The sequence below is a fragment of the Equus przewalskii genome, chromosome 9, assembly GCF_037783145.1.
Source record: "Equus przewalskii isolate Varuska chromosome 9, EquPr2, whole genome shotgun sequence".
Lineage (NCBI taxonomy): Eukaryota > Metazoa > Chordata > Mammalia > Perissodactyla > Equidae > Equus > Equus przewalskii.
The window spans coordinates 25,827,012-25,853,734 of NC_091839.1; the positions used below are offsets into that span (position 1 = coordinate 25,827,012).

The following is a 26,723-nucleotide window of genomic DNA, read 5'->3' on the forward strand; positions in this document are numbered from 1 at the left end:
TTTCACCTATTCAAGTGGCATTGTGTTGTGACCACCATCAAAAGAACCTTTAAATCTTATAAAACATCTACACACTGGGAAGGGTACTATAGTGCAGTGAATGATGGAAAGTCCAGCCATTAGCCTGTCCTCATTCAGCACCAGGAAGTTCACACTGGAGATAGACCTTAGGAATGTGGACAATGTCCCCTTGTCGACAAATAAGCAAAGCTCTGGAGATTAGCTTCTAGGAGGGGGATATCAGCCAGAAACTACACCTCATTTATCCAAACATCCACCCTAGGGAGATTCACAGTAAGACTAGGTATGTGGGAAGCTTTCGTGAACTGCTTTGCACTTTCAGACCTGCGTGGGGCCCTTGACAGAGTTCTGTCACTGCCAGTGGCATTATAGAAGCTATCCTCCACAGGGGAGCCACACTGTGTGTCACCTTAGTCTATAAAATGGTCAGGAAGGGCAGATGGCTGTGCCCCCTCACTTTATCTGGAGTATTCACCAGTCATTTGAGCCCTTTGGCAAGGCCTCATTCCCTCCCCCCTGACTGGTTTGGGTGTGGACGTCACCCAGCTTTGAACAAGAGGGCTTCAGCTGGCTTGGGCTGGCAACTGACAGAGGTTTCTCTTAAGAAGCATTATTGTCTCGTGATGTTTATAGTGGATTTTTCCAGCCGCCAGGTCAACCAGTGCAGGAACTCCCGGCTCACCTCGCTGGCTTTTGTGATAATGAAAGTCTTCTTGTTTAAGCTGCACTTACTGTTGGGCTTCTATTCACTGTATGCTGCGGGTGAGAACAGAATTAGACTGCCAGAATAAAAGGGTGAAGGGGTTTTGTTGGGCCTTCTCTTTGTGTTTTAGAGGAGATAGGAGGATAAAGAACAGCTCTCGGTTCAGATTTGGCTCAATTTGCATTGCTGCATGAGGTCTCCTGGGAGAGTTTATAGGACTTCTCTCCCAGATTTTGTGCCCCGAAGCAATGATTATTTGTAGATCTGCAGTCAGTTTGAGGATGGAACAGTTGCCTTGACAAGTGTTTAGCCCCAGAGTGAGTTGGGTCGTTTCTACTCATAAGAGTGTCGCATATTCCTGGCCTTGCTGGGGGATATCTCCCTCCCCTGACCTACCTGGGAGCCATGTGTCCTGAAGTCAGAAATCATGTAGTTATAGGTCCGTGGATGTAAGACTTAATAAGGCCCAGGATGGGAACCGTATTTGGTACTGAAACTGGTTGGAATACTGGAAGTGGGGGACACTGTGGCAAAGCAGAGTGGATGAGCCCCTTCCAAAGGAGCATCCATAAATGTCCCAGTAACTGTGTGGCCTGAAGATGTACAGAACTCCTACAGGCTTGTGTATGTCCTGTAGCCATTGTCACTGCCAGAGCAACTAATCCCGAGGTTTTATGGATTCCTGTAGCCTCCTTGGGCTGTTTCCCTCCAACCATAGCTGTACGGGCAGGAACTTGTTAGTGGGTTCTACTGAAGCAAATAGATTAACTCCAAAGGAGATAGAACCTATCAGAAAGGGTTTGTGTCCCCCTGAAAAATTACAGAAAGCTATAAATTATGTCATATCGGATTGGGGAAATTTATTGCTCTCCCTTTGGCTATTCTGTCATAGTCAAAAATTTTCCAAGTGTAAGTGAGGCTCTGTGTCGTGTGTTAGAACTTTATTGTCTATAAACAGGAATGGTGCTTTTAAGTTCTGACAACTACCCTGTGCGAAAGAGTTGAAAGTAGGAAAGTGGAGTAAGCTAAGGAACTCAAAGTTTAGTTATGCGTGAGGTGGTTATCGATAAAAATTTATGAACCATCTGCCTCCTGCACAAGCTTCTACTAACGCATCTTTTAGATTTTACTCTTTTTTTTTTAAGATTGGCACCTGAGCTAACAACTGTTGCTAATCTTCTTTCTTTCTTTTTTTTTCCTGCTTTTTCTCCCCATGTCCCCCCAGTACGTAGTTGTATATTTTAGTTGTGGGTCCTTCTAGTTGTGGCATGTGGGACACCGCCTCAGCGTGGCCTGATGAGTGGTGCCATGTCTGCCCCCGGGATCTGAAACAGTGAAACTCTGGGCTGTCAAAGCGGAGCACACAAACTTAACCGCTCAGCCACGGGGCCGGCCCTTAGGTTTTACTCTGTTTGAATACTTTTCCTAACAGTGCTTCAATGTATCTGTGTGTTGTAAAATTTCTTACAGCACTTTTTTATTGCTAATCATTTTTTTATTGTGGTAAAATACACATAATGTAAAAAGAGTCTGACGCCAATCGGAGCCACCATCCCACTCACCTAGATTTTGGTAATAGTCTTCTAAATGGTCTCCCAGCTTCTAACAGTTCTCAGCACGACAGTCACAATAATTCATTAACAACATAGACAGGTTCCGTTCTGTTCAAAGCCTTGTCACAGCTCCCCAGCTCACTTAAAGCAAAATGAGAGCTCTTCAAAATGGCCGCCCGCCTGAGTGTCTGGCCTAGAACATCCTCTAGCTCATCTCCTTCTCCTCTCTCCCTCACTCACCTGGTCAAGCATACTTTACTGGAAGGGAACAAACATGATCTGAATTTAGTGTCTTTGTTCTGACTTTCTTTGCCTGGAACTAATTCCCCAAGATATCCACAAGGATCAGACCTTCACTCCTTCAAATTTTGTTCAAATGCCTTCTTACTAATGAGGTCTTCTGTTAATAATCTATTGAAGACATTTTTTTAGTTGCAAAAATATAATTCCCCATTTATTAGCACCCTTCACTTTCTCTTTTTTAGGAGTAAAAGTATTCTTTTAGTTTATGAGTAAAAATATTCAAAACAAAATACTTTTACTCATAATATGTAAAAATATTACTAATTGACTATGTTGTCATTAATATTTACTGTCCATCTCCTTTGACTAGAATGATGACCTGATGAGGGTAGGGGTCTTTGACTCTTTGGATCCTGATATGTCCCATGCAGCCACAATAATACCTGGAATGCAGTAGGTACTTAATGAGTATTTGTAAGGAGGGAATAAATATGATACCACAGATGCCCTGTTCGTTTTCAGCATTCTGGCAAAGCTATCTACTCTCTTTACATCTCCCTTCAAGCTGGTATTGCTCAGTGTACTAAAAAGTGATTTAAATAAATAAGCACAGTTTAGAAAGCCATAACCTCATGCGAGCCAAGTGTCCATGTAAACATGTGCTCACCTCCATTCCCTGACTTCTCAGACTTCAGCGTTCCTTCAAACTTCAGTGAGATCTAACCTTGTTCACATGGTGAAGTGCTATTTTGGTCACCAACCTTGAATAACTAAATAATCATTGATTTCAGTAATTTCAACATTTCAAATATTTTTCTGAGATTATCTCAACTCCCCATGCATTATCACTGCAACTGCAGGTGAAATTATATTTACTCCTGTCAAATGTAAAAACAAAATATCCAGTTATTCTACCAGGAAAAAGAGTATATTCAGGAATAGTAGAGGAATTGCAATTCAGGTCATGCAAACTATGGTGAACCATAGGCAAGTCTGGAGAACAAAGGAGAGGGGCTTGCTTTTAGAGAGGAAAGGAGGAAGTTAGGAGAGGCTGTTTCCAACAAAAATCCATTGGAAGACAGGGAGGGTCCAGGGTGGTGACAGTGTCTCATTGGCTGAGTGTGGTGGTTTCTCATTGGCTGGGCTGTTGCTGGGCAAGGAGAAAAATCTTCCTATCTTCATTAAAGTAAGCTTTTTCCTGTTTGGGGATGCAAGGTAAGCTGCTTTCTGGTGCAATCTCAGCAGAGAGTGGTAGTGCATGAGAGCTCCCCCTTCAGGGGTTCCCTACTCCATTTTAAATGAGGTTTCCCTTTATTCATTTTCACATTTCCCAGCAGGGAAAGGAGATCATGTAATCCAATCATTTATCTCAGGGTTCAGATACCCCATTTCCAAAAATATGCTCTGACTGTGACCACAGAGTTTCTGTCCCGGCGGAAAATGGCATGTGGTAAGTCACTCTTTTCAGATAGGTCTTGGCATTTAAAAAAGAATCAAATACATGCCAGGATAGGGAGTAAAAAAAAAAGTGTGTTGGTCCCTGAGTCAGACAGTCACTGGCTTTACATTTTTTCTGAGGAAATCAGAGACATAGCTCATTCATTGCCCACCTGCTTAGGACTGCCCCACAGCCCTCCTCGGCCTTGCCCAGCATGGCCTTGTCTGGAGTCTTTGCTCTCTTCACCCTGACCTGACACAGTGAAACTCATACAGTTTATCCTATAGCTTCAATCTACATGTATTTGATGAGTAATAAGACTACATTTATTAGATCCCAGCTGATGTGGGCTCGGCAAGCCAAGGAGTTGAAAGAAAGATTTCTTGGACTCTCAAGGTCTGGCAGTAGTGCTCTTTTATTCAGAGAATAGCATGAGGACAGGATCCATGGGCAGTGAAGAGCTGCAATGTGTTGAGGGTAGGGCTAAATTTATAAGGCATAGGTGTGTGAGTTATTTCCTTACTAGACAAAGGAAAGATCATATAAAAAAATCGTTGAAATGGTATCAGTGCAGGTGGGGTCTGGTTATTGGTGGTTGTATTGAAACTGGCAGAGTTAGCTATTGATGATTAAGTAGCTGGGAACTAAAGGTTTTTTCCTTTTTACAAGTGATGAGGATCAAGGCTGCCCCTGCCCCAGGGAGAGAAGTCCAAGGTGTCCTACCCTACATACTGATCTATATCATCCTCCGGGAAGCATAGGACGTCCTGATGTGATCTGACATGATTTCTATCCAAAGTTACAGGACAACCCAATATCCCTGAGTCTCTATTTTCGGGGAAGCGAATTTGAGGCTCATGCTCTCATTTCCTCATGTGGCTGTGAGTAAACTCACTCTCTGCTGCAAATCTCATCATTTCAGTGTTTGCCTTTCTGGGCGACAGGCAAAAACGAACCTGGTTCATATCCAACAGCATAACCTTGGATATGAATTGGGTCAAATCAGGTCAGGACATCATGTACTTCCTGGAGGAGGGTGATAGATCGGTATATAGGCCAGGACGCCTTGGGCTTCTCTCCCTGGGACAGCCTTGGTCCTCATCACCAGCTATGGGGGGATGCACTTTATGTTTGCATAACAACATGCTATCGTGTCCCCATTTCGTTTTGTAGCTTTGGGGAACATCTGAAATATGTTTCTGTGCATTTCCGTGATCACCGCAGACTGCAGTCCCCAGAAATGTGGGTGCGTTCCCTTCAAGAAGAGTGAAACCCCGCCTGGTCCTCATAGCCTCCAGACAGCCCTTCCCACACCCACAGCGGCGCGGGCGGGAGGGACGGTAACGTAAGATTCAGAGCGCCCCGGCTGCCGGCGCCACCGGCGCTGCGCGAACTACATTACCCGGAAGGCACTGCGCCGGGTGCCGGCAGCCCTGGGCCCCGGAGGGCTCAGGAGAGAGGCGTTTCCGTGCGAGAGGAGGGCGTCTGGGCGGGCCTTCTGGTGTCGTCCTTGGGCGACGTCTTGTAACCTCGTTTTTGTGCGCCGGTCGGAGGCTTCTGGTTGCTGGACTGCCTGGGGTCACGGGCCGGGAGAGCGCCGTGTTGCCTGCTCGGAGGCGCGTCAGGCTCGGCGCGGCGCGGCGCGGCCCCGGGCTGACCCGGTCGCGGGGCCCGGCTGGGAGCGGCGGCGCCTGGGCCCCCGCCCTCTCGCCCGCGTCTCCGGGCCGCGCTCCCCAGGGACGCCGGCGGTGGCGGCCGCGCGGGCTCCGGTGACTGCCGCGCCCTCCGGCCCGCGCTTCCTGTGCTGCGTCGGCGGTTACGGTTTCGTGCTTTCGCTCCTGTGAGCGCCTCTTAACGTTGTCTGTATTGGCCCTAGTCGTTTGGTCTTCGGAGCCTGGAGTCTGAGCGCGCGGCCCCGACGGCCGGGCTGAGAGCTGGAGGAGCGTGTGACCCCGCGGGCGGGCGGGCGGGGCCGCGGCGCCGGCGTCGCCGGTGTCGCAGGTGAGCCTCGCTGTGCGTGGTGCTTTCGCCGCCTGTGTGGGGGATGCTCGACGCACGTAGTTTCGCCTCTTTAAACCTTGAACGGAGTCTTGTGGTGCAGAGTGTGGTGTGTTTTACTTCACTTACACAGTGCATCGTGATCTTACCCATGTTTTCCACGTCCATGCAGTTACTTTTTGCGCAGTATTCTATTGTATGAATACAGGAATAAAATGTCTTTATTCTCCTGATGAAGGCCTTTATGTTTTTCCCTGTATTTTCCGCATGTATAAACATTGCTGCTGCAGCCGTCGCTGCTGTGCCTTCTCGTTTATAGAAGCACACATTTGTTGACCATGTATATTAAAGATAGAAATTTTTTCCCCACAGGTAGTCAAAGGTGTAAATTTACTTTATAATGCCAAACTGTTTTCCAAAATCTTACCAATCTGTGCACCCACTAGTAGTTCACGATATTTACTAAATTCTACAGTTGGCGATGTTAGCCTTACTGAGTTTTGTCAATCTGATCAGTTTTGTTGTAATTTGCATTTTTTTGATTACCATTAAGATTAAATTTGCATTTTCAAAAAAGTGTTGTTTGCCATCTGGAATTCTTGTGTACACACAAGAGCTTTGTACTCTGAGTTGATTTTTTTTTGTCATTAACTTTAAAAAATTTTTAAAGCATTTACCAAGACTTGCTTTTTTTTTTCTTTATTCAGTGAGGAGATTGGCCCTGAGCTAACATCCATTGACAGACTTCTGTTTTTTTTTTTTTTTCCCTCCCCAAAGCTCCCTAGTATGTAGTTGTATATCTAGTTGTAGGTCCTTCTAGTTCTTCTGTGTGGGACACCTCCACAGCATGGCCTGATGAGTGGTGCCAGGTCCACGCCCATGATCTGAACTGGTGAACCCCAGGCTGCTGAAGCAGAGTGCATGAACTTACCTACTTGACCATGGGGTCAGCCCCAGGTTTTTACTTTAGTCTAAGTCTTTTAGCACTTTCAATGTGTTGTCTCTAATCCTGCACTTTTTATTTTGAAAAGTCTGAGTTTTATCTTTGCAGATGATAGGGGTTTTCTGACTCCAGTTTGACAAATTTATTTGTTTGTCCCTCATTCTTTTTTTGCTAAGGAAGATTGTCCCTGAGCTAACATCTGTTGCCAATCTTCCTCTTTTTGCTTGAGGAAGATTGTCCCTGAGCTAACATTTGTGCCGGTCTTCCTCTACTTAGTATATGGAGCACCACCACAGCATGGCTTGATGAGCAGCATGGCCCCCAAAGGTTTTTTTTTTAAGTGGTTATCCTCATCTAGTAACATTTATTTTACTGTTAAATCACTTTCCTCTGGTAGTATTGCCAGAGAAGGTGATTAAAATATTTTGGTAAAATAAGCATTGTAAGAATAAAAAGTAATAATGCCTCAGAACCCTAACAGGATGTTTAGAACTAAAGAAGATATTTCCATTTTTATGTAATGAGGTTGTAACAGAAGTTAGGTCCTAGCTTGTTTCTTTAAGGTGAAACAGAAATGAAGTCTGGTTACCCCAAACTGCTAGAAGCCAAGTATCTTTACTGTGATTCCAGCAACAACCCCTTTATTGGAGATTTATTTTGAATGTGTGGTTGGTATATGGTGGTTCACTTCTCTACCACAGGAGAGCAAAACATATAGAAAATTAAAGGTATGAAATAGCATTCACAGTAGCAAAACAAACAGAAAAGAGTATAAATAACATTTATGGAAAAATTCGAACATCAGAAAGTATGAATAAGTATAGAAAGTACATATTCTTGAATTCTGTCATTTAATGTGTTATAATAATTTCAAATCTGTCAGAATTTAGGTCAAATTTATGATTTAACTTATGAATTAAGTAAGCTGGAATGTTGAAGATTTTCATAAATTATTCAAAATTTTTTACAAAGCAATAGTTTATTTAAAAAACCACAGTAAAATTTGAAAAGCAAGTATGAAAAGGAGTCACATGCCTGACCAACAAGCTACAGGAAGAGAATTTTGATACATGTGGCCTAAGACTATGATAGTGTTATATGACCTTCTACAACCATTTCCTCCCCAACACCATGCCTTATCCTTCTGGCCTGATGCACTCCAGCTACACAAGTTCATAGATGCTACTCAAACATACCAAACATGACCTTGCAGGACTTTGCACTTGTTTTTCCCTCTTCTGGAAAGCCTTTCTTTGAAATACCCACATGACTTTATGGTACAACTCCATAACTCTGAAACTTCTTTTAATATGGTTTGTTTTTCCTTTCAGCGTTTTTCTTCACCTAAAATATTAAATGTTTCACTCATGGATTTTCTTTTTTGTCTGCATACCTGATGGGATTAAAGTAACGTTGCCCTGCTCTTGCCACAGGTTCCGCTTTCAGCAGAAGCACTTATGGACCCTGCACTGGTGAGTGCAGGTGTCCTAGAACTCTTGCTGCCACTCTTCCCGCCTCTCCTCTGGTGTCTGGAGAACCTAGAGAAACCTTCAGCCCAGGTTCCTTGGTCCAAGCCAGAGGTTAAATGGGGAGATTCCCATTTTTGGCAACCATTGGAGTGAGGTGTGAAAGATTGTCTTAGGTACAGGGATTAGTACGTACAAATGCTTGGTGAGACTGAGATGGTGGAGTCAGGCTTGGAATGGTAGCCTGAGAAGTTGAGTTTCTGTTCTGAGAATGATGGCAGCCCTGGAATTTTTGGAGCAGAGGAGAAAAGTCATCCGACTCGGGTGTTAACAGGCTACTCCTGGCTGCAGAGTACAGAACAGACTGGGGGAGAGGGAGACCATCCAGGAGGCTACTGCAGTCATCAGTCATCCAGATGAGTATTAGTTGTGGCTGGACTAGAGTGGTAAATGTGGAGGTGGAAGAAATATTTGGCTTCTAGATTTGTTTTTAAAGTAGGGCTGACCAGATTTTTGAATGTGGAGAGTGACAGAGAAGTGGAGGAGGAGTCACAGGTAACTACAAGGTTTTTTCCCTTAGCATCTGAAAGGATGGAGGTGCCATCAGCTGAGATGGGAAAGTCAGTGGTAGGAGTGCTTTTTAATGAGAATATTAGGAATTAGGTTTTGGCCATGTTGAGTCTGAGATGTTCCAGAGACTCCCAAGTATAGGTGACGAGTGGACTGCTGGACATGAGGGTCTGGAGTGCTAGGGAGAGCTTCAGGATGGAGACATCCAAAGTGTGGCATCTAGTGTGTGGACCAGGGTGGAACACTGGGTCTGATAATAGGAAGGGGCATGTTCAGGTCCTGGTGGCATTGCCATTAGGGGACAAAGGAGGAGAGGCTGGGGGCTGTAGACAGTCTCTTGCTTGGGCAACTAGTGAGGGTGGTGGACAAGGAAGAGTAGTGGTTATCAGTGGGAAGGTATGGGAGGGGAAAGTCCAGCAGGTGGCCAGGTTTTTGTGGGGGAATGAGCATGAGATGGATGCAGAGGCAAAGCAGTAATGGAGGTGAGGTGGTAGTGAAGTCAGGCTGGTGCTTATTCACCCTTCTATGCGCTCACCAGGTTTTTGTGGTGGGTCTTGTGCGACTTGGGGAGTTTCTGTCACAATGTCAGATTAGCTTACCTAGAGTGTATCAGTGAGTATGGGTTTTGAATATGTTACAGGACAAAGATTGAGATGTAGGTGAAGAGATATAATGTGTGATATAGAAGTGGACTGTGACCAGGAGTATTTTGATCTGCATGTGGTTCTGGGTGACTAAGGTTGAAGCCAGGAGCAAGGCCAGGTGGATAAGCCTTCCAAGCAGGACTGGAGGCTGCCATTGGAGGTTTAGGCTATAATGGGGTCCTTTTGGATGTGCCAAGCACTTTCTGGATGCCGTGTGCAGAAGGGTATGTGAGGAGGCCAGAGAAATGCCAGTTTTGTAGGCCAGGTGGTGGTAGTGGTGGAGATGTGTTCCAATGAGTGATGTGCATGTGGGGAAGGAGTGTGAATTAATTGCCCTAGGACATTGGTACTAGGAGTTTAAGAAGGATAGGCCCAAGTTTGGTTGTGTCTGGGAGGCATGATCCTGGGGACTCATAGGCTATGGTCCTGCAAGAGGAATGGGGCCCTGCATACCAGGTTGAGAGCTTAGATGGCATCTATCTGCCTACCTGCCTCTTGTTGCTGATGGTTGGAACCAGTGATCAAGGGAGCATGGGGAGATACTGGGTACTACTGCCCTCTAAGTTGGGGAGCTAGGGAAGATGATGAGTAGGGAGTAAATGTGGGTTGGGGTTAGGGGTAGTTATGCAGTCCTGGAGAGAGAGGCTGCTTATGGACACAACTGTCCCTACCTTCACAGGGCTCTGTGACCTTTGAGGATGTGGCTGTGTACTTTTCCCAGGAGGAATGGAGGCTTCTTGATGAGGCTCAGAGACGTCTGTACCGTGATGTGATGCTGGAGGTCTTCGCACTTGTTGCATCACTGGGTAAGGCCCTGACCCTTATGTCAGTGTCCTGGGCTGGTCTCTGCCTTTCTCCTTTTTGTTGTGTGCCCTCCTTTCACAAGTAGCTCCAGCACCAGCTGTCCTGCAGCTTTTGTGGGTAAAGAGACTTGGAGTTTGTCCAGTGGATCCCATTTGTCTTGGCCACTCCCTGCTAGGAAGACACCTCTGTGCTCCAGGTTCTGCCCCTTCTAGCTGCCATTTCCTAGGCCTGACTGTACCAGGAGTTACAGGGACCCAACATGGTCACTCTTTGTGTCACCACCCAGCTCTTTCTGCAAGACCCTCCTCGGATATTCCTTGTGTGATATTGTTTTTCATTCCTGAGGTTATTATGGGGTTGATTGCCTTGGGCTGGTGCTGACCACTCGTGTCCTATCTTTCCCTTAGGACTTGCATCTTCTAGGTCCCATGTTGTTGTCCTGCTGGAGCTGGGAGGAGAACCCTGGGTCAGTGACAGAGTGGGCATGACTCCAGGCACAGCAAGAGGGCCTCAGAGTGGGCCTGGCCTTGGTGGTTGGCATCAGGGGGAGGGTGTGCTATTACGGCTAGGTTCAGGTCACTTCAGGAACATGTCCTGTGCTGAGGCCACTGGCTATATCCCTCATTTCTGTCTTTCTTCCCCATTCTTGACAGTTTGCCCGCTTGTCATTTCTACTCTTGGGAGTGACCCAGGATTATCCCTCACCTCTCTGCTTTCCACCACTCATTAGTCCTCTCCACTGCTTCCTCTGCTGTGTTCTCCAATATTGGCCTACACTTAATGTGTCATAGGGTCTATACGTATCCTTAAAATAGTCGTTGAACACCAGCAACTCAGTGACAGATTTTCCTGGGCCTGGACATACCTTTCCACATAGCACACATATGTCACCAGCAGTCAAGGCCCTGGTGAAAACCATTCCCAGAAGAGTCTCTCTCCTCCCTGCGCTACCTCCCATCCTTGTGTCTTTTGCCTGGTGAGTCCTCCCTGTTCTGTGTTGTGTAGAGGCCCAGTACTGCACAGCAGCCCTTTCCTCAACCTGCCCTCAGCTCCCTTGTCCTGAAAACAGTCCCATGGATTTATTCCTCGTTATGTCAAATATACATTTGTGATGGGGCTGCCTCCTCCTGCCACAATCTCCACGAAGTTCAGCAGCATTTCTCTGCTTTAAGGTTGTTGGCATGGAGCGGAGGATGAGGAGGTACCTTCTGAGCAGCGTGTTTCTATAGAAGTGTCACAAACAAATATTCCAAAGGCAGATCTATCCACCCAAAGGTCCTTTCCCTTGGAGATGTGTCACCTGGACTTGAACGGTGATTTGCATCCAGCTGAGGACCTGGGAACAAACCCTGAGCAGAAACTGTGTGGGGCATGTGGGAAATTTCACCGGCACAGAAACTGGCTCGGTGGAGAGAAACTCTTCAGGAGGAACATGGTCAGGGCCTCTTGTATGAAGAGCTGTGTCGTCCATGTGTCAAAGAAGCCCCTCATATACTGGGAGGCTGGGAAGGACTTCCCTGATAACTTGAACCTTCTCCAGCACCAGGTTGTTCATAGCCAGGAGAAGCCACAAAAGGACACTGAGTGTGCAGAGGCCTTTCACATTGGGCAGAGGCACTATAAGTGCAGTGAATGTGGGAAAGCCTTCTGCCGCAAATACAGACTTGCTCAGCACCTGAGAATCCACACTGGAGAAAGGCCTTATGAGTGTAGTGAATGTGGGAAAACCTTTAGCTACAAACACATACTTGTTCAGCACCGGAGAGTTCATACTGGAGAAAGGCCTTATGAGTGCAGCGAATGTGGGAAAGCCTTCAGCAACAAACCTACTCTTGTTCGGCACCAGCGAATTCACACTGGAGAAAGGCCTTATGAATGCAGTGAATGTGGAAAGTTCTTTAGCCAAAGTTCCAGCCTTAGTGAACATCAGAGACTTCACACTGGGTCACGGCCTTATAAATGCAGTGAATGTGGAAAATTCTTTACCTCCAACTCCAATCTAATTAAACACCGGAGGGTTCACACAGGAACAAGGCCTTATGAATGCAGTGAATGTGGGAAATTCTTTAACCAAAGTCCCAGTCTCATTAAACATCAGAGAATTCACACTGGCGAGAGGCCATATGAGTGTAGTGAATGTGGGAAACTTTTCAGCCAAAGCTCTACTCTCATTAAGCACCAGAGAGTTCACACTGGAGCAAGGCCTTATAAGTGCATTGAATGTGGGAAACTTTTTAGCCAAAGCTTTGGCCTCACTCAACACCGGAGAGTTCACACTGGAGATAGACCATATGAGTGCAGAGAATGTGGAGAATTCTTTAGCCAAAGCACCCAACTTACTCAGCACCGAAAAAGTCACACCAGAGAAAGACCTCATGAGCGCAGCAAACGTGGAAAAGTCTTCAGTCAAAGGTCTGCTCTGATTGAGCACCAGAAACTTCACAACCCAGATAGACCTTATGAGTGCAGCGAATGTGGGAAAGTCTTCAGCCGAAGGTCTAACCTCATTCGACACCAGAAAGTTCACACTGGAGAATAGGCCTTAGAATGAGATGGGGATGGCAGGGAATGAGCTGTCTCCCTATTTTAATACAACATGCTGGAGAGCCTTTATGAGGGAGCCATCAACTGGAAGTTGAATGCGATACATCTGAACAGCCATAGTGTGGAGATGGCCTGTGACTGCCAAGTTTGTAGGAAGCTTTTAAGGAGCCATGTTGCCCTTTCTAACCTCCCCAGGATCCTTGCCAGATTTATGTCGCTGCCGTTTCTGTGATAGAAGCCATCTTACCTCTCCCAAGTGGCAGATTCACACTTTGTGTGTCAGTCACCTCAGTGTGATCAGGATAGGTAGAGCTCCGCTCTCCCATCCCCTGGAGGAAAGCATGAATAACATGAGCCCTTGGGTGTCGTCATTCTCTTCCAACTGGCTAGGACATGGACCTAACAAGCTTTGAAGACCTAATTTGGGTTCTGCTGGTGGCTTATGAAGGTTTGGGTTCATGTGATGCTCATAATTTTATTGGTCTCCAAGTCACCCTGTCTGGGGACTATCTGCCTCAGTTTGCTCTGGTTTGTGCAGTAATAAAGGCTTTGTTTAAGCCAACTTTCTTGGAGTTTCCATTCACTGGTGGAGAACAGAATTGGACTCTACCAGGATGAGGAGGTGAGCAGATTTTGTGGGTGTTCCAAACTGTATGCCCCACTGGGGATAGTATTATGGCAGAGAATGATTTTCACTCCAGTTTTGGCCTAATTTGCATTGTTGTCTAAGGCATCCATGTGACCCAGATGACAGAATTTTTTGTGGGTCCTGAGAGGGCAGTAATGTGAACTACTAGGACTTTTTTGAGCAGTGTAAATTGATTCTCTTTTTCATGTGGGATGTCACATAATGTCCCCAGCACTGTTGAACAGTTGCTCTCTAGGGCCTGCAAAAGAGCCATGTGCCATATTGTCCAGAATTTGGCAGGGTGGTGTCACTGATTCTTAGATTCCAGGCATCAGGTGGGAACTGCATTTGGTATAGAAACACTGGGTGAGTCAATAGGGAGTGAGAGAGACTAGCAGACTAGAGGAGATGTGCCTGTTCCAAAGTTGCAGCTACAAATGTTCCTTATGGCTGTTGAGGATAAACTTTTTGCAGAAATTCTCAGGAGCTACAGGGCTATTTCTATCCTATGGCCACAATTGCTGCCAGACCAAATAAATGTAAAAAGACTTTTAGGATTCCCATTGCATCTCCAAATTGTTCATCTCAAGGCCATTGCTGCAAAGTTAAAAATAAAAAGGACTGAGTGGAAATTCTGTAGTCCAGGTATGTGATTTTTATGACCCAGACAGAGTTCCTGGGTAACTTAAGTAGAAACATCTTTCATTGCTTGCCAGTCTTTGTTGATACTGCAGCAGAACTCCCCTCCCATGAGGTGGAGGGAGAGTGTGGAGTAACACTTAGGGCTGCCAAATTTCTACTTCTCCAAAAATGAGGAGTTTCAGATTTTTATGTGAAATCATTTCTGTTCAAACTTTATTGATTTATAAATTGGCATGCAGTAAACTGAACATATTTAAAGTGTACAGCTTGGTAGGTCTTAACATATATAAACGCATGAAACTATCATCATAATCGTCAGTGAATGTGTCCATCACTCCCATGTTTATCTTGTGACCACTCTCTCCCTGCACTCTGAGGAAACCATTGATTTACTTATACAGTTAGAATAATTGGAATCTTAATGTGTTTTGCTCATTCTGTTATGGTGCATAATTATTTTGAGAATCATCCAAGTTGCAAATGTGAATTTTTTTATTCTTGAAAAATATTCTGATTGGATATACCACTATTTGTTTATCCATTCATCTAGTAATGGACAAATGGGGTTTTTGGATCCGTTTCCAGTTTGGCTTTCACAAAAAGGCTTACCATGAATACATACATACAATTCCTTATATGAATATGTGGCTTCATATTTTTTGTTTTAAAACCTAGGAGTGTAATGCCCGAGTCAAAAGGTAGATGAATGTTTAGCTTTTTAAAGAAATAGGCCAAACTTTCTAAAATGGTTGTACCCTTTGACATTCTACCAACACTAGAGGAAAGTCTCAGTTCCCCCATAGCCTCACCAGTGCTTGGTATGCTCGGTCTTTTTAATATTAGCTATTTAGAGAATGTGTAGTGGTATCTCCTGTAACTGCATTTCCCTAATGATTCATGATGTTGAACGTTTTTAATGTTTACTTTTGCCACCTGTATATTCCTTGATAAAATATCCAGACTATTTGCTGACTTTTTTTGTAATGAGTGTTGACTGATACTTTCCTTTTTATTGATAATGAAGACAACGGAAAAAATATGTTGAAACTTCATTCTTCAGTGACTTTGCTGAGTGGAATAAACGTTTTTGAATACCAGAAGAGTATTCCCTCAATTATTTGTGCTAGTTACAATGTAATGGCTACATACACTTTAAAGTTTAGTCTAGACAGTTAATAAGATGATTTAGTAAGACAACTAATCAACCCTTGTTTGTAGTGTTTGCCAATTTCCCTCCTGTAAATGCTCCAGCTGTGGCCAATTTCAAGCTGCGAACCTGAGGTCACCGAACGTGGATTTGGGAAGAGATGTGGAGCAGCGCGCCGTTGTATTCTCTTTCCATCATGCAGGTAGATAGCCATAAATAAACTGGAGAAGACAGATAAGAGTAAAATACTTAGGAAGAGACAAGTTTTGAGCATTACTGTGCAGTAAAAGATTAAGTCAGCAGACTTGACATGTCTAACCTCTGCACATGTCTAACCTCTCCAAAGAAAGGTTGAGCATTTGCCTGGCCCCTGGGAGACAACCTTTAAGCCCTTGAAACATTCTGCCTGATAAGTGTCTTTGTTTACTTCTGGGGCCTTGGCCCATGCCAGACAGTTTATGCTTAATGATGTGACTTAGTCTCTACCTTCTTCAGAGGGAAAACGAAGGTCAGACACAGAGGTGCTCCTTGTTTACGTGACAGACACTCAAAAAACCTGGACACTGAGGCTTGGCTGCATTTCCCTCGTTAGCGGTACTTTGCGTGTGTTGTCACACATCATTGCTGGGAGACTTAAGCGCTGTCTAGGTAACTGCACTGGGAGGAGACAACCGGAAGCTGGCGCCTGGTCTCTATGTGCTTTCTTTGCTGATTTGATTTCTATATTTGTGTCCCTTCACTATAATGAACTGCCACCATTGCTATAAAAGAACAGCTTTCCTAAGTTCTGTGAGTCTTCCTGGTGACTCAATGAACCTGAGGGTAGTCTTGGGGATTTCAGAACATAGTTACCTTTTTAAAAAGCTTTGTTCAACTATAATTGACTTAAACGGCACTTAAAGTACAGTTTGACAAGTTTTGAGACACACTTACACTTCTGAAACCAGAAGTTTTCTTCATGCGATTTGTAATCCATCCCCTTTTAATCTATAAAATAAGGTGCTAAATCCTAGAAATATTCTTTCTTTTGTAATGGACATTTTCAAAGAGATACAAAAACCGAAAAGCCTGTGCTCGAAGCCCATGGAACCTATCTCCAATTGTTCATCATTATTGCTCATTTCTTGGTTGGTCGTCTTTCATCTATTGCCCACCCACATTACTGAGCTTTTTTACATAGACTCCCCAGATGTCACTAAATTCTTAAGTCAGAATACGTTTTAAGAATGTGAGCACTTTTTCATAAACTTCATCGATCAACACAAAATAATCTGTTGTATTCATTTTCTATAGCTGCTGTGACAAATTGTCACAAACTTGGTGGTTTAGAACACATTTTATTCCCTTATTGTTCTGGAAGTCAGGAATCCAAAGTCACTCACAAGAATGTCAGGGTGGCAGTAGAGGCACAGTCTTTCAGAGGCTCGAGAGTTGAGGCCTTGTCCTTGCCTTTTCCCCAGTCCAGAGCTGCATCCCTCGCCTCATGACTGCTGCCCCATCTTCAAAACCAGCATCTTGTTTCAGTCCTCAGATTGACTTAGTTTGGTGTAGTTGTGTCCCCCTCTACCTGCCTCTTTGTAAGGACACTTGAGATTACATTGTGGGGCAGTAAACATAGATAATGGAAGCTAACCTCGTCTCAAAATCCTTAATCTCATTGCAAGGTTCTCTTGCCATATAAGAACATTCACGAAGTCCAGGGATGAGGACGTAGACATCTGAGGACATTAACCAAGCTGCCACAGGTTTAATGCAACTGTCTTAAATGTGTTTTTAAGGTATATTCATTGCAGTCAGCATGCAAAATGTATCCTTATAAACTTGCAGTAGGTGTGTCTAATAAGCCTGTAACCTATAGGTATGACTATTCGTTTTTATTATAATTTGTTAAAATTACTAGGTCGTTTACCTGTTAGGATTTGCCACATTCTAGATTTCGCTTATTGGATCTGATAAGGGTTAACCTGCTGACTGTTGGGGAAATTAACAAACACTGCCAAACCAGAAAGTCTCCACAGAAGAGGAAAAAAACAGCTTTATTATTGAATTTAGCACAAAACTAGAATCTGATGCACATCACAGACAATCCAGTAAAGAGACTGTAAAAATAGGAATCTCACCTTTTTATATAGCCAAGCAGATACAGCCCGTTACATACAAGTTCTCAAAATAAATGATAACTGCAAGTGAGAGGACTTGACAGCACCGTTTGTTACAGTTTATCCTAAACGTGCCTGGCAATTTGAGTGGTCCTCTGTGGTAGCTATTTGCCTTTATCCAAAGAAATAATTTCTCCTATCTGACACATAGGTAGCTAGGTACCCTGTGTATGTAGACCCGGGCGCCTAAGTTAAACTCCCTAGGGCCGGGAGACGGGGCGCTATCTTCCTTGGTGACTACTTTTCCAAGACCTGGCTCCAGGCCTGTAGAAAAACATTCCTTGGTTATACTACGTGTGCTCAGAATATGTACTGGCTACTTGGCATCTTACTCCTAACCTTTCCGTAAGTCTCCTGACTCCCGGGACCAGACTACCGACCAAAGTTAGTAACTTCTCTCCTACAAGTCCGCTTCCGTGGAGCAGGCGTCCGGGAGGGGTGGGGGCTTGGGCTGGGGCGGAGACACGGGTTTGCGTTTATAAGCCGGAGGGCCCAGCAGCCAGTCCCCCTCCAGGATGGCCGCCTGCCACCTGCCGTGGTGGGAGGACGGGGCCCAGCGAGGGAACCCCGGCCCTCGCCGCAGGGGGGCAGCACACCCAGGGGGGCCATCGATCGTCCAGCAGCACTCAGACAGACGTAGCCCCGGGATGAACCCGGGCCCGAAAGTGCGAAGTGTCCATGACCCGTGTGTCCTGCAACTCACACTGATTCTCGTAGCTATTTGCAGTCTTCATCGATGAACCAGCCAAGGAACGCACCGCTGAGTCGTTTGCGTTTATTGGCGGGTCCCCCCAGAGGGGGAGCTCCCTGGCACAGCACGTCCCCAGGGCGGGGGGCGGAGTGTGTGTGTGTGGGGGGGGGGGGGGGGAATGATGCCTGTGGCCTTCCAGGAAGAGAGAAACCAAGCCACGAACGTTTGTCGACGGGGCGTCTGGCACCGCTGGGTAACGCCCTCCCGACGGCCATGGGGGCCGTGGCGCATGGCCTGGGGTGACAGAGGATGGGGAGAAGGGTCAGGCCTCCAGATTCTCCGCGGGCCCAACCGCCCCGACCCAAGGCGAATGGGCAACCCCCAAAGGTCTTTAAACCTCTGCACTGTGTCATGCCAGGTACCTGCACGGGGCCACCGGCTAGAAGGGCCACACAGGCATAGTCTGAACGCCAACCCGTCCGAAGGACACAAACCTTGGCGCTGCCAGCAGTGACGGGGCCAGCCTACCAGGCGCCGCCGCCACCTAGACCCGCTGCCTTCCGCGCCACCCCACGGGCGGGCCCTCCCGGCACGCGCAGCCCAGGCCCCTCGGCACCGAGGGCGGGGCGATGGCGGGAAGCGGGGGGGCACGGAGGTGAAGAGTTAAACGGGCCCGAGGCGGGGAGGGAGGGGAGAGCCTTGCGGGACGAGATCCGGGGGTTAGCCGACGACCTGGGAACCGTCCAGGGCGGGCATCGGGTGCCCCATGTGAGCTTGACCCGGGGACTCCGCGGGGGCCGCCGCAGATGCGCCAAGGACCCCTGAGCCTCGACCTGCCCCCCAGGAGGTTGGGACACGCCAGCCTGGACAAGAGACACCGGACCAAGGCGGGTAGCAGGTGACAGGCAGAGGAGAGCACGGAGCCCCAGCTGCGCCACCACCTCCAGCCAACCGCCGAGGTCACGGCGGGTTCCCGCCTCCGGACTGCGCAGCTGGCCCGCACTGCTCTCCCGCCTGCGCCGGGTGAGCGCCCGGGAGCGGTCCTCGCTGGGCGCCGCCGTCACTCTCCCTAATGACCCTTCCCCGCGGGTTCACCCAAGGGGAAAGCTTTGTATGACTTTTCCCTCCCCTCTGAAGTTCTGCTGTCTTCTCAGCGCTCCGCGAGGGTCATGGGCCCATCCTCCGGTCTCACTAAGCTGTTCCCTCCGCAGTAGCAACGGCAGTGTGGACAAAGGGCAGGGACTTATGACCCTCACTTACTGGGAATTCCTCAGTCACAGGGCATAACTGCACGCCCCGATTCCCATCACCAATGGGTTTCCTACACCGCTGGCATTGAGTAGGCACCCACTGAGCCACTCAGTGTACCGAACACGCAGCCCCCACCTCTGAGAACATCTCAGACCTGTTATAGCTCAGTCGCAGGTGGCTGACCACCACTGTCCCCCTAAGAAGTTGGGGGATGCAGACTGCTTGGGAGTCACCTAACTAGTTAGCATGCCGGAGTCTCGTTTATCACAATTCACCAGACAAAATCGCTTCACCAACTAAAACTGGCCATACCCCACCCACCCACGCAATGAGAAAGAGCTATCAACCCTGTCCACGTCCAGACCGTTCTGGCCGGAACTATGACGGTATTTGATCGTCTTCCATCCTCTGACTTTGGTTCTTGATTAATGAAGACACAAGTCACCCCTGGCAAATGCTTTCGCTCTGGTCCATCTCACGCTCACCCAAGTTTTATCTCCAGCAATTCGAATGCCCTCAGCTGTCCCTCTGAATGATGTCCTCAGTCCCCAAAACCACCTGACAGAACGGTGGTCGGTCCCCTTTCCCTTACTCCAAGCTGTGGTACCCAGGCGACGCGGGCGTGTTTTGAACACTATTTTCACAGTAATGCTCAGGCCCCCACCAGACACTCAACTAAGAGCACCAAGGCACCGACCAGAGGAAATGGGCGGGACGGCCCACCCATTCTTGAAGGTCCGGCAGCAATTTAGTATAAAAGTTATTGAAGTTTGCGTTACTGCGGCCGCCGGATGCAGACTTGCTCTCCAAAGGATCCTCGTTTAAAGACCTAAAGCGCACTCCTTTCGAGGGCGGGCTTCGACAGGCTTGCATTGTTTGTGACTCTCTCTCTAGATCAAGAGTGGGTAATTTTCATACCGCTGCCATCCTTGGATGTGGTAACGTTCTCAGCCTTCCTCTCCAGAATTGAATCCTGATTTCCAATCACCCGTGGTCACTGGGTAGGCACGGTGACTTCCACTGAGAGTTGATGAGGTAGACATTCGACTAGGTCGTCGCTGCCACACGGGGCGGGGGGTGAGGGGCGTGCGATCAGCCTGAGGTTATCTGGTCACCAAAGCTGTAGCTGGGGAAGGCTGGCCAGGTCGGCTTTGGTCAGACAAACACACGTCCCTGGGGGTGGCGCGGCCACAGCAGTCGCGATGGCTGGTCAGGACCTGACTCGCGCCCGAGCGCGTGCGCCCGAGTGCAGCGTGGCGGGGGACAGTTCCACTCCACGAGCAACGTCACTGTTGGGCGTTTGCGGACAAGAAGGGGCCACAGGAAGCGACACGCACGGGGCGCGGCCCCATTCGACAGCTGGACGGGAGGGTGCCAGGCGGCGGGCGGAGAGGGCACAGAAAACCTGAGACGCAAGTGGGTCGCCGGGACCCACATGGGGTCTCACGGAGAGATCTTCACCAGCGCAAGAGCGGCGCCACGGCGCCCAGGACGCTGATCGGCCTCGGTGACCCCCGCACCTCACGGGCTGGGTCCTGCACCACTGCGGTCACAGCCCACGCCCAGAACGTTCTCACGCGCACACGCCCGCATCCGCGAGCTCGCCCGCCGCGCGGGGCCCATCGGGTCCGAGAGCTCTTTGCCTGTGGTGGCCAGGGCCACCTGAGCGGCGAGGACGGCGCTGTTCCCAGGCGGGGCGCACGGTCAGTGTTCGGGCGGGGCCCGAACGGGCGGTGACGGGAAGGGAGCGCACACGGAACGACCGGCGCTGGCGCACGACGAAAAGTGGAAGAACGCGTCTGAACGCGGTGGAGCCCCGAGGATGAACCTACGGGCCGTCGCCGCCACTAACGCGGGGGCGGTCCCCTGACGCCTGGAACGCCGGCGCTCTCAGCACGCTTGAGCCTCCCAGGCCGCCCCTCCCGGGACCTCCCCCCACACCTCGGGCGGGGCCCACTTTCCATCCATCTGTTCGTCAGACCCTCCAGGATCACGTCTCAGGAACTCCCCCAAGCCAGGCGCCCAGACCGGTGTCCGCGCGCTGCCGGCTAAGGCTCGCACGGGAGCGGGCAACAGCTGCTCCGGGCGGAGGCGGGAGGGATCTGAGTGCACTGCAACGCGCGCCAAACGCCGGTCCCGCAGGACCCTCCCCGGACTCAGAGGAGGTGGGCAAGGGGCAGCGATCAGCCCCACCGAGGCTGCCCGACCCTCGGGCAAAGGAGAGAAACTGCTCACCCCCAGTGGGAGTCATGTCAATGACTCCGTAAAGGGGACGGTGGGTGGAGAATTCGGGCCTCCAAGGTACGGGCAAGATATGCTAGAAAAGGCCTACTTGCCAGCCTGCCCACCGTCCCCTTTGGCCGCAAAAGTTCAGAGCCAGGGCTGTGGGCTCTGCGGTGCAGCACGCTGACCTGAGCGCTCGGTCGCCGGGAGCCTGCACTGCCTCTGGCTCCCCTGCTTGCCTCGCGGGCTCGTCTGGCTTACGGAGCACGAGCGTTGAGAGCAACCTGAAGTGAGTTCTGTCACTCGTCGAGCAGCCAGCCAATCTCTGACACCGGCTGTAGTGGAAGACAGTAGGAATTTTTTGCAAGGTGCTGAGCTAGGAGAATGGGCAGCTCACGCTATAATCCCAAACTCCGGAAAAGCTACAAGCAAGGGTTTTATTTGGGGTTTTAGGTGGGGGAGGGGGAGCATGAGGCCATGGGGACTGAAATTCTGGGTCTTTCGCACAGGTGTGATTGTCTGTTCTATGTGTTGGGTGCGGTGGATTTTTAGTCTTTGACATCTGAAGTTTACAATCAGTCATTTTCACTTCTCAGTCGTGCTGCAAGATGTTTAGTCAGGCTGGGCTGTCAGCAAGGTCCTCTCTTATCAGTGGTCCTCCTGCTGATCTGCAAGGCGAGCTCAGAAACTTTGGTTATTTTGTTTCCGGCGTTAACCTTGTATAAATCCACTATTTCCTTGTTGACTTTCTGTCTGGATGATCTATCCATTGATATAAGTGGGGTAGGTTCCCTCAGTATTATTGTGTTGTTTTTAATATCTCCTTTTAGGTTTGTTAGTAGTTGCTTTATGTACGTTCGTGCTCCTGTGTTAGGTGCATATGTAAGTGTTATATCTTCTTGGTGGAGTGTCCCTTTGATCATTATATAATGCCCCTCTTTGTCTCTCTTTGCCTGTTTTGTATCCAGGTCTACTTTGTGTGATATAAGTATTGCAATACCTGTTTTCTTTTGCTTGCCATTTGCTTTTTGGAGTATCATCTTCCATCCCTTCACTTTGAGCCTGTGTTTGTCTTTAGAGGTGAGGTGGGTTTCCTGTAAGCAGTGTATTGCTGGGTCTTGTTTTTTAATCCACCTCCCACTCCGTGTCTTTTGATTGGAGAGTTCACTCTATTTGCATTTAGAGTGATTATTGATATATGAGGGGTTAATGCTGCCATTTTATTGCTCATTTTCTGGTTCTTCTCTTTTCCCTTGTTTTTCCTCCTGTCTTTCAGACTAGCAATTCAGTTTGGTAGTTCTCTATGATGCTTTTCTTAGTTTTCTCTTTATCATTTGTGTCTCTGTTCTGATTTTTTATTTAGTGGTTACTGTGAGGTTTGTATAAAAAATCTCAGAGATGACACAGCCCATTTTCTGATAGCCTTTTATGTCCTTAGTCTAAGCTGATTCCATCCCTTTCCTCTTCCCCTTCTAAGTTATTATTGTCACAACTTACTCCACCTTGTATTGAGTTTGTAGTTAAAATGACGAGATTTATTTTTGATGTTTTCCTTCCCTTTGCCTTTAATGTTTTAATTGTTTGCTAACCTGTTCTGATAGAGAGCTGCAATTTTCTGATTTTTGTCTACCTATTTATGTCCTTGCTCAAGGCTTTGTAAACCCTTTCTTTTTTTTTCAGGCATGCGGGCCTTCTAGAGCATTTTTTGTAGGGGGTTCTTGTGGCGATGAACACCCTTAGCTTTTGTTTATCTGGGAAAGTTTTTATTTCTCCATCATATCTGAAAGATAATTTCCCTGGATATTATTCTTGGCTGAAAGTTTTTGTCTTTCAGAATCTGGAATATAGCATTCCTAGCCTGTAAGGTTTCTGCTGAGAAATCTGTGGAAAGTCTGATAGGGGTTCCTTTGTAAGTTATTTTCTTCTGCCTTGCTGCCCTTAATATTTTTTCTTTGTCATTTACTTTTGTCAACTTTACTACTATATGCCCTGGAGAAAGTCTTTTTACATTGATATAATTAGGAGCTCTATTGACTTCTTTCACTTGTATTTCCATCTCCTTCCCCAGGTTCGGGAAGTTCTCAGCTCTTACTTCTTTGAACAAGCTTTCTGCTCCATTCTCCTTCTCTTCTCCCTCTTGAATACCTATAATCCTTATATTGCATTTCCTAATTGAGTTGGATATTTCTCAGAGAATTTCTTCATTTCTTTTTAGTCTTAGTTCTCTCCCCTCCTCCATCTGAAGCATTTCTATATTTCTGTCCTTCAGAATGCTAATTCTCTCCTCCATCATATCAGCTCTGTTATTCAGAGAGTCCAGATGTTTCTTTATCTTATCATCTATTGTGTTTTTCATCTCCAACATTTCTGATTGTTTTTTTTCTTTATAATTCCAATCTCTTTTGTAAAGAATTTCCTGATTTCATTGAACTATTTAGATTTTCTCGTAACTTGTTGAGATTTTTTTATGATAGCCATTTTGAATTCTCTGTCATTTAGATTATAAATTCCTGTGACTTCAGGATTGAGTTCTGGGTGCTTGTCATTTTCCTTCTGGTCTGGACTATTAAAGTATTTTTTCATATTTTCTGATGGTGTGGATTTGTGCCTCTGCATGATAGTATTTGGTCGCAGCTTCCACCTGCTGCCACTGGGTGGGGGTCAAGAGCTGTGTATTCTGAGCCCAGCATGACCCTGGCTCACTGTCTCACAGCTGCTGCTTTTATAACATATGCCTGGGTGCTCTGCCTAACCGGCTGAGCTGGAGCGCCAGGCAGAGGGCAGGGGCACTTTCTTTCTCCTGCAGGACCTCAGGGGCTTCTTGCTCTGAGCTTGCTTTCTGCTCTCCTGGGGTGCTGGCTTGATGAAGACACCACCGCAATAGCTTAGCCACCTCTGTGCAGGGCTTTTCCATGGACTGTAAGGGAACTTGGAGAACAAAGGTAATTCTGCAGAGGGCCACTGCTCCCCCCTCTCCTCTCAGAGCCACCCACATCCTGCACCCTGGGTCACTGCTCTTGGGGGAGGGAAAGGAGATCTCCTTACCTCCTTCCACTTCCTCCAGGGGGTCCAGCACCTCCACCTTCAGACGTATGGCTATGTGGCTCTTCAGACGTCTTTTGTGTTGTACGAATGTCCTCTGTTGGTTTATGAATGTCCTTTTCATTGTATCCTAGTGGGGAGAGTCTAAGGGAAGAGCTCACTCCACCAAGATGCTGACCTAACCTTGTGGATATAAGGCACAGATTCATCCTAATCCAAGGAAATTTTAACTCCTTCATCCTCAGTTTCAGCATGTTATTTGTATACAAGTTCACATTTTCATCAAATAATCAAAATTAAACTGTTTATGCCTACCAAACAGCATGCCAATGATTTTACCTGTGTGTCCCTGGCTTGGCCCACTCGGCTTCCTCATGCCCACGAGCAGCCTGACAAAGGAAACAGCGTGCACCCACCAGTCAGCACCCCTGGCACACAGTGGGACTAGGAGGTGGTCCCCCACAAGAGAACGCATGTTCCTTTACCTCAGACACCACAGCACTGGCTGAATGGGGGCTCTGGGAACTGGAATTACACCACTGCTCAGTCTCAGGCACCTAGGGGAGAACATGGAGCACTCCGGTGGCCCCACAGAGTGCCAAGGGGTGCACAGCTTGCAGCAGGACAGCCTCCCCGCCGTGGGGAGAGCTGCTTGAGACACAGGAGGCAGGCGACTGTCTGCTGCATCAGGGATCCCAGCCCTGTGGACACCAGGAGATAGAGGGTGGGAAAGCCAGGTTGGGCTGAAGACCATACTTCTGCCTTCCACAGACCATCCATGGGCAGGAGACATTCAGGGCCCAAGGGCAGAGCAAGAAGAGCGATCCCATTTGCCACGAATCTCTGTTTTTCACTTGGTGCAGTTTAGCCCCATCCCAGGAAGGCACCATCACCACACCAATGGGTACCAAGAAGCCCCATGGGGCACAGCAAAGACACAACTGAAGGAAAGTATTTCAATTTTGCCAACACTTTTCTCAAACAACAACAGTCAACCACCTCAGGAGGAGGGTGACTGCTACTCGTCACAGAGCCTGGTTTATTAATTACAGATCCCAGAACGCGGATGTAATGAGCCAGGGGAAGGGCAGGCCTCTATCCCAGGTCACAAGCGAGCAGGAGACAGAGAGCAGGGTGGCAGGCACCTGTTACTCATAAGGTGGTGGGGTGGAGGTCACTGACTTTTCTCAGGCTCAACTCTGAGTGGTCATTTTAAACAGTGCCTGGGATAAGCAAAGGGGAACTGAGGTGGGCGTCCTGAGCTTAGATCCTTATCTCAGTGTCCAGACTCGGTGTGAGCAGAGTTGTCCAGTTGTCATACCATAAAATGCCTTGGCAGCAACTCAAAATGGTTGTATTTCTCATCACAGGGCTGAGTTGTGTTCCCCTGAAATTCACACGTTGAAGCCCACTCTGGTAGCTGAGCCCTGGGGTCCACGAGAGTCAGAGAATCCACTCTCAGGAAACACTGCTTGGTTCAAAGCAGTGTTATTCTTTCCAAACCTGAGAGCTCTTTGGTACAAGGTAGCACACAGAGACCCCGGCCCCAGTCAGAAAGTGAGTGTACTGGGAAATAGGGCATTTGAAGAGGTAATTAAGTTAAAAGGAGGCTATTAGGATGGGCACTAACCCAATCTAATGGGTGCCTTACAAGAAGCAATTAGGACGCACACAGACACTAGGGGCACATGTGCACAGAGGGATGACCAAGTGAAGAGGCGGCAAGAGGGCCGCCATCTGCAAACAGAGGAAAGAGGCCTGAGGGGAAAGCAACCCTGCCAGCATCTTCATCTGGGACTTCCAGCCTCCAGAAGCATGAGAAAATAAATGTCTGTTGTTTAAGCCACCCAGTCTTAGGTAATTTGTCGATAGCTCTAGCAAATGAATACAATTACCCATGCACCCATGGGTGCACATTTGTAGAATTTTAAAAATTTTGTTCCTAGTTACAGTATTGACTTTTATCAATAAAGCTGCTGTTGCTGTGAACATTCAAGTACAAATATTTCTGTG

At 47.6% G+C, this 26,723-nt stretch overlaps 1 protein-coding gene across 6 annotated transcripts in view; it reads left to right on the forward strand.

Moving 5' to 3' along the window:
• LOC103553609 (zinc finger protein 548-like) overlaps positions 1–15,294 on the forward strand; it is a 41,743-nt gene extending 26,449 nt beyond the window's left edge. For 2 of the 6 annotated variants that reach the window (XM_070633522.1, XM_070633520.1), the window contains exons 2-4: positions 8,333–8,371; positions 10,259–10,385; positions 11,556–15,294. In XM_070633522.1, coding sequence (XP_070489623.1) covers positions 8,357–8,371; positions 10,259–10,385; positions 11,556–12,922 — 1,509 coding nt within the window. In that variant the 5' untranslated portion in view covers positions 8,333–8,356 and the 3' untranslated portion in view covers positions 12,923–15,294. Of the gene's footprint in view, positions 1–5,759; positions 5,960–8,332; positions 8,542–10,258; positions 10,386–11,555 lie in introns of those variants that run through there. The other 4 variants (XM_008524225.2, XM_070633523.1, XM_070633524.1 and 1 more) reach the window with 3 other exon arrangements.
• The last annotated feature ends 11,429 nt before the right edge of the window (positions 15,295–26,723 follow it).